The 10,572-nt window shown below is 52.7% G+C and overlaps 6 protein-coding genes across 6 annotated transcripts; 5 read left to right on the plus strand and 1 right to left on the minus strand.

Moving 5' to 3' along the window:
• The first annotated feature begins 113 nt into the window (after positions 1-113).
• Positions 114-2,062, plus strand: BKA58DRAFT_43089 (lariat debranching enzyme). Its single transcript, XM_046173076.1, has 2 exons — positions 114-383; positions 430-2,062. Exons 1-2 carry the CDS (start codon positions 225-227, stop codon positions 1,939-1,941), a joined length of 1,671 nt encoding a protein of 556 aa, XP_046021376.1. The 5' UTR covers positions 114-224; the 3' UTR covers positions 1,942-2,062.
• Positions 2,063-2,633: 571 nt separating this feature from the next.
• BKA58DRAFT_43091 (uncharacterized protein) lies at positions 2,634-3,794 on the plus strand. The gene has a single exon (XM_046173078.1). The coding sequence runs from the start codon at positions 2,803-2,805 to the stop codon at positions 3,481-3,483; it is 681 nt and encodes a 226-aa protein (XP_046021377.1). The 5' UTR covers positions 2,634-2,802; the 3' UTR covers positions 3,484-3,794.
• Positions 3,795-4,452: 658 nt separating this feature from the next.
• On the plus strand, positions 4,453-5,953 carry BKA58DRAFT_43093 (uncharacterized protein). The gene is made up of 2 exons (XM_046173079.1): positions 4,453-5,111; positions 5,177-5,953. The coding sequence occupies exons 1-2, from the start codon at positions 4,614-4,616 to the stop codon at positions 5,678-5,680; spliced, it is 1,002 nt and encodes a 333-aa protein (XP_046021378.1). The 5' UTR covers positions 4,453-4,613; the 3' UTR covers positions 5,681-5,953.
• Positions 5,915-6,291, minus strand: BKA58DRAFT_443727 (uncharacterized protein; the record flags this gene model as incomplete). The annotated part of the gene is made up of 3 exons (XM_046174006.1): positions 5,915-6,012; positions 6,120-6,212; positions 6,273-6,291. 3 exons carry the CDS (start codon positions 6,289-6,291, stop codon positions 5,915-5,917), a joined length of 210 nt encoding a protein of 69 aa, XP_046021379.1.
• Positions 6,292-7,342: 1,051 nt separating this feature from the next.
• BKA58DRAFT_43105 (sugar transporter) lies at positions 7,343-9,418 on the plus strand. The gene is made up of 3 exons (XM_046173087.1): positions 7,343-7,841; positions 7,902-8,826; positions 8,885-9,418. The coding sequence occupies exons 1-3, from the start codon at positions 7,635-7,637 to the stop codon at positions 9,268-9,270; spliced, it is 1,518 nt and encodes a 505-aa protein (XP_046021380.1). The 5' UTR covers positions 7,343-7,634; the 3' UTR covers positions 9,271-9,418.
• BKA58DRAFT_43064 (uncharacterized protein) lies at positions 9,419-10,570 on the plus strand. Its single transcript, XM_046173067.1, has one exon. The coding sequence runs from the start codon at positions 9,567-9,569 to the stop codon at positions 10,071-10,073; it is 507 nt and encodes a 168-aa protein (XP_046021381.1). The 5' UTR covers positions 9,419-9,566; the 3' UTR covers positions 10,074-10,570.
• The last annotated feature ends 2 nt before the right edge of the window (positions 10,571-10,572 follow it).

Raw genomic sequence — 10,572 nt, forward strand, 5'->3', positions numbered from 1 at the left:
TACACGTGCTCGCTAGCTTATCGATAACTCCGACTTCCGACGCTAGTGCTGCAGGGCCGTGCTCTTACTTTCTTCTACGGCAGCATTCATTGCAGTGTTTACTCTGCGCGTATATCGCGATTTCTGCGCTAGTGTACTGCGCAACGAAGCCCTAGTAGCAGTTCTGTGGGCGCGCTGCTAACATTTCCTGCTCTCACTAACTACCAGTTCACCAAACTCCAAGTATGGCCGCCCCAGAATTGGTAGAACAGCAAGGCGTGCGCATAGCAGTCGAAGGTTGCGGCCATGGAGTGCTACACGAGATCTATGCGTCGGTTGCAAAAGCTTGCGAGCTGAAAGGATGGCCAGATGTGGATCTCTTGATTATTGGCGGTGACTTCCAAGTACGTCAAACCATTCATGGTGCTCATGCAGTGACTAACTTTGTAGGCTGTTCGAAACGCGTCCGATCTCAAGGCAGTATCGATGCCCTCCAAGTACTACGCCATGCACGACTTTCACGAATATTACTCAGGCTTGCGCACAGCCCCGTATCTCACCATATTCATCGGCGGCAATCACGAAGCGAGCAACTACATGTGGGAGCTCTACTACGGCGGGTGGGCCGCACCGAAGATATACTACATGGGCGCAGCCAATGTGATACGGCTGGGACCATTGCGCATTGCTGGTCTGTCTGGTATCTGGAAGGGCTACAACTACAAGAAGCCACACTATGAGCGTTTGCCCTACAACAGTGACGACGTTCGGAGCATCTATCATGTTCGAGAACTCGACGTGCGGAAACTGCTTCAAATACGAACCCAAGTTGACATTGGACTGAGTCATGACTGGCCGCGCGGTATGGAGTGGAAAGGCAATTACCGGCAGCTCTTTAGCTGGAAGCCAGACTTTGAGCAAGAGGCTAAGGACGGTACGCTTGGTAGTGTTGCTGCAAAGGTAGTCCTTGAGCGCCTGCGACCACCTCATTGGTTCAGCGCCCATATGCATGCTAAGTTCCCCGCTGTCTGGGACCACGCAGAAATTCCGAATGCTACGCCACCGAAAACAGGTGCTGATGATGTTATCCTGCAAGTCGTAAACGACGGCGAGATTGATCTGGATGTTGCAAATGGCGAGTCGATACCAGCACCTAAGAATGATGCCGAAATTGATCTTGACATGGATTTGGACGACGACGAGGTACTCCCTGTACCCGTCGCAGAGCCTAAGGAGCCTACCCAATCTGCCAATACGGAGAGCGAACCTCAAGTTCCTGAAGACATTCGCAGCCTCTTACCGGAATCATTCTCACGTCCGAAGGCTGAAATAGTACAGACCCTCCCCTTTCCTGAAGACATAACGAACAAGACGACCAACTTCCTCGCACTTGACAAGTGCTTGCCCAAACGGAGTTTCCTGCAATTGCTGGAAATACAACCACATACATCTACAGAATTGCAACGGCCTTTGCAGTTGCAGTACGATAAAGAGTGGCTTGCCATTACTCGTGTCTTCGCCGATCACCTTACTGTAGGGGACCCCTATGCGCAAGTCCCTGTAGACAAAGGCGATGCAGTCTACCGACCTCTTGTGGAAAAGGAGATTGCTTGGATCGAAGAGAACCTTGTCACAGCTGACAAGATGATGATACCTGAGGATTTTACAGTAACTGCGCCGACATACGACCCCGCACTGGGCATCCATGTCCAGGCTACCCCGCAGGAGTACAGTAACCCGCACACTCAGTCATTTTGCAACTTACTGCAGATCCCGAATGTGTTTCATGCGTCAGATGAAGAGCGGGCACAACTAGCGCAAAGCGGTCCGAGACCGGAGCAACAGCGGTCCAATCGAGGCGGGGGAAGAGGCGGAGGTGGACATAGAGGGGGTGGGCGTGGCCAAGGGCATAGAGGACGTGGGAGGGGCGGAAGGGGTGGTCGTGGTCGGGGAAGATGGTGACGACTTAACCATATGCCTGAGCCGATACGAAAGTTTAGATGGTGCGGAGGAAGTCGTCATCCATCCAGCTTATCCAGAGCCACACTACCAAAACTTCAAACAGTCTAGCAGAGTGCGCATTTTTCGTTGACTTGCAATATGCTCCACGACACCAGTGTAGCCTCACGATGGCTCGATGGCCACGACATTGTATACATGACAAGTGCAATTGGTGCCCAAGACTAGCAAATTGCACACGCGGCTAGCGTCGTGTGTCCGCTTGTATCTGCAACTTAACCTCGAAAAGTCGGCTCCGCGCACCACTTGACATGACGGATGGCGCAGAAGTTTGGGGTCTACCGTTGTTACAGCCCCACAAGGGTCCGGGCGTCGGACAGTTTGAATGAGGACCCTGCACGATGATGTCGACTAGCTGCCGAGTATGGCATTTCGCATACACCGCAAACCTAGGCGAGACCCTCTCATTTGAAGCTTGTACAGTTGTCGCAATCGTTCGCTGGCAAGCGGAGCCGGGCGGCGCCATAGACAAGGCCGTGGTTTGGAAACTATAGCCAAAGTGGTGGCTGTAATATTGGATGGCTCTCGTCCTACGTCAGAGGCCGGCCATACTCGCGATGGACGCAGCGGACCCGACGAGAACACCGCATGCGAGCTGCCGTCGTGCGGACACAGTTTCAATATAACTGCTGCGGATAAAGTGCTCAGGCTCGGTCTTGCCTCGCGACTGCCTAGTGATCGTGCTGATCTTAGGCGCGAGTTTATTTGACGCGGCGAGCCGATATTCGCAAGCTGTGGCGAAAGGGTTGCGCGTGCTGAGCAAGAATACCCAAGGCTCACAAGGTCGCCGCTGTCGCGCTGCGCATGACTGGGCAGAGGCTGGAGGCGGCGGGTCGGATGCGCAATCCTGCCAGCAGTCGTGCGAAGACGTTCGTAATCTGGTTGACGCTTTCAAGCGGCTTGGGAGAGCCCTTGCGGATATGTCAGTCCTGCGAGCGGTGCTATTTCCAGTACACTCACCCATGGGACTGTGCGACCTCGACACTTGTCGCACGCGGTTACGCGCCCGTTTTGGCCGCACGAAGACTGTGTGGCTGCCAGCGGAACGCTGTCCAGAACGTTTTGGTACGTCATATCCTGACCTTAGCGCCACCGTTATATGCATCGAGGCTTCGCGATCGGCGGGACAGACCCTGGATCGCATGTAGCAAGTCCCTGGCCTCTTGTGCCGTGGACACACGGACCTCTGTCCACATGCTCGTCCACACACGCCCTGGGACGAGTTTAAAAACCTTTCGCCGCCCTTGCATACCTAGGCTTTGTTCATATTTCCGGCATATATCGTCTACTATCGCTTCTAGCATTCACCCTTTCCACTTTCGCTACTACCCTATATCCGGTCCCCGCGACAGCCTGCTGTCTTGGTATACTATATCCGGACGTTGCCACATCGAAGTCTGGACCATACATCAGAAGCCTCCCGGGACACATCATCCGCAGATCATAACAGCCACTCGAACCTACATATCGATACTGGTGGTATAAAGATCTAGACTTCCCCACTTCTGCTCACACACCGATCGTCCACCCACTACATCACTTCACTACCACTATCGACACGATGGCCTCACGCTTTGTCGAAAACCTCGAAGAGGTCCCGATCAGCCATCCCCACCTCAACGTCTCACTGGACGACATCCTCGCAGAAGAGAGCCGCAAGAGGTCCTCTTCTCAGTCATCCGCTAGCTCAGACCCTCGTCGGTCAGGCAGCAGCTCTACACCAAGCCCTACATCGCCCACTGCCACCGAAAGCAAGCTCAAGCGCGCATTCACTCTGGGCAGCAAGAAGGGCCGCCGCACATCATGATGAATCAAGAACGACGCGCGTTCATCTCTTGAACCAATATCCACATGCCTGTACGAACAACAGTTATCAGACCATTACGACATCACCAAGACTTTCTCGACCAAGCGTTGGAAGAGAATTGTCATTGCCTGACGAGCGCCCAGCCGTCAGTTAACCTTCGCCTAGCCAACATCCGGATGAATATTGAAACGTCATCATCACAACATCCATAGTGTGGTCGCTAGTGCCACGAGAAGCACGCGCCCCATAAGACACGCACCCCATCGTCGTCATCCTTACACCGCCACAATGTGCGCTTAAATGATGGAGAGTTACGATGGGATCAATGCTTGGAATACCTGGTGGTGGAACGGAAATGTCGTCGACGTTATCTTTGTCAGAAGATATATATTCTCATACAAGTCGCTCAATCGCAGCACACATGTACCTTATAATCATACACTTCTTCAACAACCATGTGCTCGATGCAATAGTCTGTCAATCTAGAGACACATGATGAATGCAGACAACTTAATTATGTTGGTCAACCATTCAAAAATAGTCCCACTCTCACAGCTATGTTGGCAGTACCGATGTCTACAGTTGTACTTGCACTTACTGGCAAGTGTCATTCTTACCTCGCCAGCTTGGATCGCAACTACTGAGCACTAAATGCGTGACTCCCTTTTTCAGAAGTCTAGAAGAATGATGCCTCTGATACCTTTATCTATGCCAACCCTCCAAGCCCCGACGTCCTGTATCCGCCTCGACCACCTATCATTATCTAACTCCGTCTAACCACCCACCACCAAGCAGACCTCAAGCCACAATGACCACAACAACACCCGCCTCCCTAATCGCGTCCTTGGAATCCCACCTCGCGCCAACCCTAGTCTTCACTTCCCCACCTACATCACCCAGTCAACCATCCCTCCATCTAATCCCCCCGGCTACCCTCACCAGACTACGCAACCTGGGCCCCGGCCGCGTAAAAGACATGCGTGCGCTCGGCCACTCGAAACAAATCATCAGTCACATTCCCATTGCAGCCGCACCGCCGATCTGCAGCAAGATCAACGACACCATGCATTCGGCGGTCATTATGAACGGGGAGAAGGTCGCTGCGTTGAGTATGTTGCCTACCGAGGGCAAGGAGGCGGCTAAAGAATTGGCGAGGTGTGTAGGTAAGATGAAGTTTATGGGCGGTTGCATTGGGATGAGTCGGAATATCAAGTTGGAAGAGGTGGAGTGGGAGGAACTTTGGGATGTGGCGGAGAGGTATCGAGTGCCCGTTTTGCTGAGGGAGACGTGGCCGGTGGGATCGGAGGTATGCTGCTTTTCTGTCCTTCAGACATCAATAGGAAGAGAAACGATGTAGACTGACATGCGCAGATACCAGATTACCAACACGGTTTCCCTTCTTCGGTGTACGCGCCGCTCCTGACACACATTCACTCGTCGAAAACTACGTCTCCTCTCCCGCTGTTACACCTCTACCTCAGCTGCGTCTTCGACCGCCACCCTGCTCTCCGTCTCATACTCGCGCACCCCGGCGCGCTACCCTCCCTTATTCCACGCATCGAGACGCTCCTCACTACTATCCCCTCCGCTGATAAACCGAAGCGAGGTTTCCTAGACGTCTGGCAACACAACATCTACCTCACAACGGCGGACGCACAAGACATGTCGAGTCTGAGAGCGCTGCTCGAACGGATACCCGTAGATAGGGTGTTGTATGCAAGTAACTACCCGCTTGAAGAACGAGGGAAAGAGTTGATGGAGGAACTCAGGGATAGTGGGTTCTTGACACAGGTAGAATGGGATAGAGTTGCCTGGGGGAACGCAGAGACAGTATTTAATCTGAAAGGAGCGAGTACGAAGACAGGGAGGAGATAGTCTGTGTGTGGAAGATGGGACAACCTAAATTGCAGGTAGCGCGAACGTAGAGAACAGTCACCTGGCATACGCAAAGGTCATTGATAGCTCATTCCTGTGCATTCATGGTATGTGTATATGAACGCCCTGCCAAGTCATGACTCTCAGCCTGTGGTATCTTTCATGTCAAATCGTCGTCGTGCCGCACTGCCGTTTCTCGTCGCTCGATCGCTTGCTCCTGGGTATGTCGGGCGCTTATTTCTTGCCGGACTTCTTGATGCCTTGAGAGCCAGTGTTGAGCGGTCCCTTGCCCTTGCCGACCGTCTTGGCTAGGTCCTCACGCTGCTTCTTCTCTGTACATTGTCAGCACGTCTATCCCTGTCCTTCTGAGCCTTGTGGTGGCGCTTCGGGGCTGGTCGCAGTATAGGCGTTGGAGAGTGGGATGTAGGGCATTACGCACCGGCAGCGAGCTTTTGCTTGTAGGCGAGGTCGTCCTCGTCGAGCTCGACGGCCTTCTTCTTCTTCTGCTTGTTGTGGATGGGGTTTGTACCGGCTGTGGTATTCTGTCAGCCTTGACCCCGCTTCAGTTTGCGCAAAAAGGTATGGCGCTCACCTCCTTGTCCTGAAGGCATCTTGTAGAAATCGGTTTTCTGGTTGGTCCGGTCTTCGGTGTGTAGGTGGAAGGGTGGAGAGATTTGGTCGGAAGCGGCCGTAGAAAACGTTCGGTAGTCGCAGGCGGTGGGAAAGGGTCTCGACGCCCGAAAAAGTGGGATGCGCACTGCCACGGAGCTGTGGCGCATGAGCGACACGTGATACATCACGTGCTGCTCCCAGAGCTGGAGAAGCTGGAGCTCATCTCAGCGCTAATGAGGCTCATGTATCGAGCCGGGATACCGCGGCATGTCATATGCACCTGTAACAATTCATTACCGAGAGACATATGCGCGTCGCGTGGTGTTCACCGAGAACATCTTAGGGGCGTGTTGGCTTAAGCTCGTTCGATCGTTGGCTCCCCGCGTGCCCATCTCTGGAGGATGCGATATGATGGTCACCGCCCGCAACCAATGTGCCGACCCACCCGAACTCCACAGCTGGCTATCAAGCGATACTCTCTAGCATGATTCATGTGACATCTGCTCTCCGCTCACAACATGATGTTGTCCAAAACGACCATTCGCTCTCTCTACGCCTCGACTGTGGCACCGGCGCCACACATGTGGTCCTCACGAACGACTCCCGCAGTATTAAGCATCAATTAATCAGTAAACAAGAGAACCCAGACGGCAGCCAAAAGCTTTGCTCCTCTGCGTCTTCCTTGTCTCTGGACTTGGCATGCTTGCGTCCACGAGGAAATTCTACCCATTATCGACATTGTCGCCGGCAGACCTAGCTACTCACGGGCTAGATGGCGCCCTAAACACCATCTCGGCATGAGTCGGTCTCGCTTCTCCTCAAAACAACGGCGCCTCAACACTTAGCTCGATTACGCCCATTCGTGGAAAAACTCCACGACGCCTCTCCGTCCATCAGATGGACAGAATCTCTCCGTTGACACTCACGTCCCAAGCCCCAGATTCCCCAGATTCAGGGACTACGGAGAACGAAGTCCTAGGCGTGGATACATTTGGCACTAGAGCAAGCTTTCGAGGCGGTCTGGGCATGTTGATTCGTGGTGATATTCTGGATAGAGGCGTCTGGTAGCGGCGTAGGCATCGGATCCTGGGTGCTGGAACTGGCGCTTCCCCGAGCCCATGGGGTTGACATGGGGCAAGATAGTAATCCACAGGGTGGCTTCTCATGTGGCATGTATATATGCCCATCGCAGTCTCCGCTACTTGCTCTCCACTCCAGAGCTCTACGAATCTCTCGCTGTATCCGTTGCGGAGTTCGAGCTGGAAGCCTTTGTCAATCGCTACGAAGTCGATCACTATTTCTACTTTCGTTTTGGGAGAAATCCTAAGTGACTACCGTCAAGATGGTCGACAAAACTAGGGTGTACAACTGGTACATCTCGCTCGTTGCAGCATCATGCATGGTGCTCTACGGTTACGATGCGTCCGTCTTCAACGCATTGCAAAACTCGAAGCATTGGATTGCCTACTTCAACAACCCCGGACCCAACATTATCGGCGCTATCAACACATCATACACAGTCGGTGCTGTCGTAGCTGGTTTCTTCATGGTGCGTCTTATCTTCCATATTATCAGTCCGCAAAACGTATGCTAACTTTGCTTTGCGCAGGCTGGACCACTCGCTGATTTTGCTGGCCGACGAGTTGGTATGGCTGCTGGATCGGTATGCGTCATTATCGCGACTATCATGCAAACATTTGCTCCACGCGGACAAATCGGTGTCTTCATCGCTGGTCGTGTCCTCATCGGTATTGGACAAGGTCTCGCATTGACAGCTGGCTCTATCTACATTGGAGAACTTTCGCCTCCCGAGATCCGTGGAAAGATCATGTCTTTCTGGCAGATGTTCTACTCCGTTGGCTCCTTCATCGCATATTGGATCTCCTTCGGCACCTCCAAGAACCCTCAGAAACTCGGCGAGTGGGACTGGAAGATGGTAGTTATTTTCCAGATGATGGTGCCCATCCTCATCCTCTCCCAGGTCTTCTTCATCCCAGAGTCACCCCGTTGGTACGTTCAGAAGAACCGCAACTACGAGAAGGCTCGCCGCTCGCTTCGCCGCGTCCGTGCCACCGAGCAGGATGTCGAGGATGAGATCACCACCATTCGCGAGGCTATCGAATTCGAAGCGGAAGCAATCTCTTCCGGCTTCTCTGCTCTGTGGAAGGACAAGTCTGTCAGGAAGCGCATGTACATTGCGATGATTGTCAACGGCGGTCAGCAGATCACTGGACAGGGCACGCTCAACTCTTACAGCTCCATCATCTACAAGAAGGTCTTCACAAGCGCCGACACCATTTCCCTGATCAACGCCTTGAATGCCACTTTCAGCATCATCTTCACGCTCAATGCCACCTGGACTGTCGATCGCTTCGGACGCAAGTTCTTGTTCATCGTTGGTGGTATTGGTATGGGCATTTGCATGCTTATCGCTGCTACTGTGGAGACACAGACACCTACCCTACCCAGCGGAGCAAAGTCGCAACCAGTTGGTATCGCGATTGTGTTCCTCATGTTCCTCTTCGCTCTCTTCTGTAAGTCATGCCCTCCCAACGCCACCTCAACACAAACACACGCTAATAACCACCACAGACAAGCCATCTTGGGGCGCAACAGTATGGATCTTCACAGCCGAGATCTTCTCCATGAACATCCGTGCGCAAGCCGTGGGCATGTGCTCGCAAACCCAAAACGTCGTAAACTCCATCGTCCAGCAGTTCTTCCCCGTCTTCCTCAAGAACGAGGGCTTCTACGCCTTCTACATGTTCGCCGCCATCAACATACTACTAGCCGCATTTGTCTGGTTCTTCGTTCCCGAGACTAAGAAGGTCAGTCTCGAGGAGATGGACGCCATCTTTGGTGGTCAGAACCACGTCGTTGAGGGCGCGGCCATTGAGGAGAAAGACCCGGCAAGGCACCACAGTGTTGTTGTGGACAGTGACGCCAAAGGTGCTACTGAGAGGGTCGAAAGGGCTTGAATTGATGATTGATGACTGTTGTTTGTTACGTGGTTGATCCTCATGCTTGGGGAGTCATATAGCACATGGTACTGCGATAGTGTACCAAGGTTGAATAATAATTCTTCAAACCAACACTACCATGGCTGCCTATCGTATAATTCTTCAAAAGACTGTGTCGCTTCTTCTTCTCTTCTTACCATGGTCTACTATCACAAGAGTTTTCGCACAGTCTTCGATATGTCTTCTTGTGCCGAGTCGTTCTTCCCTTCGTGATATCACAACATCATCTCAATTCAACTTTCAGATACATCAACATGTCGAGCGCAGGGAAAGCTGCAGACGCAGCTAGAACTTCCCTCCAACGAGCCAACACATCCAGTCAAAGTCTGGCATCGATATCATCTTCACTAATTCCCCTCGCTGGGCCACAAGACTCCTCCTCAAGCAATCTACCACCACATACAACCTCTTCAAACCCAACTACCTCAATTCAATCTACAAGCCAGCCTCAAATTCGGCACAATAACCCTGCCCCTCCACCCGCAGCGAACCCAAGCACCACAACCACCGTACGTACACCAGTTCAAATTTCTCAACTTCCCCACCGCCAACAACACACATCCTGGCAACTAGTCGCCGCACGTGTACACCACCGCGACGACGACGTACGCGACTACTGTGCGCCCGGAAGTAACGGCTGGGCAGAATGGCAAGAACGACGCGTAGCGGACAGTCAGGTCGAGATTGGCAGGATAGACTACAGTTGGAATGGAGGTGATGTTATTGACTTTGCGGAGAGGCGGAGGGAGGATGGGATGTGAAGGGGAAGAGGAGGGGAAGGCAAAGGTGGAAAATTGGGGAGAGATGGAAATACGTGAGGAAGCTGTCATGTGGCAGGACATTTACGGAACGGAGACAGACTCTGAGACAGACTCTGAAACAGTGAAGGAGAAAGTCTGGAAGGGGAAGGAGAGGGCGATAGAGGAGTCGGAGGAGGATTCGTTCTATAAATGTCTGGAGACGATGGAGAAGACAAAGGGGCAGGAAAATGACGTTTTAAATGAGCGCAAGAGAGAACAGGACGATGAGAACGATGATGACGAAGTGTCACGATCAAGCTCAGAAATATACCCCAAATGGATAGGCAGTTGGAAAATTGTCGTGATGGCGTCTAGAGCACAGGTTGGCAGTCCTGCGTATAGAGCGGCCGAGGAACGGCTCTCTGGTACTAGGCTCTCGTATCATCGCGAGGGCCAGATTTAAGATTTGCAGCCTACACCATATTGAGTGAGCAACAAAATGCGGATACGGGTGTATGTA

Source organism: Alternaria rosae (genome assembly GCF_020736505.1).
Source record: "Alternaria rosae strain MPI-PUGE-AT-0040 chromosome Unknown BKA58scaffold_10, whole genome shotgun sequence".
NCBI lineage: Eukaryota > Fungi > Ascomycota > Dothideomycetes > Pleosporales > Pleosporaceae > Alternaria > Alternaria rosae.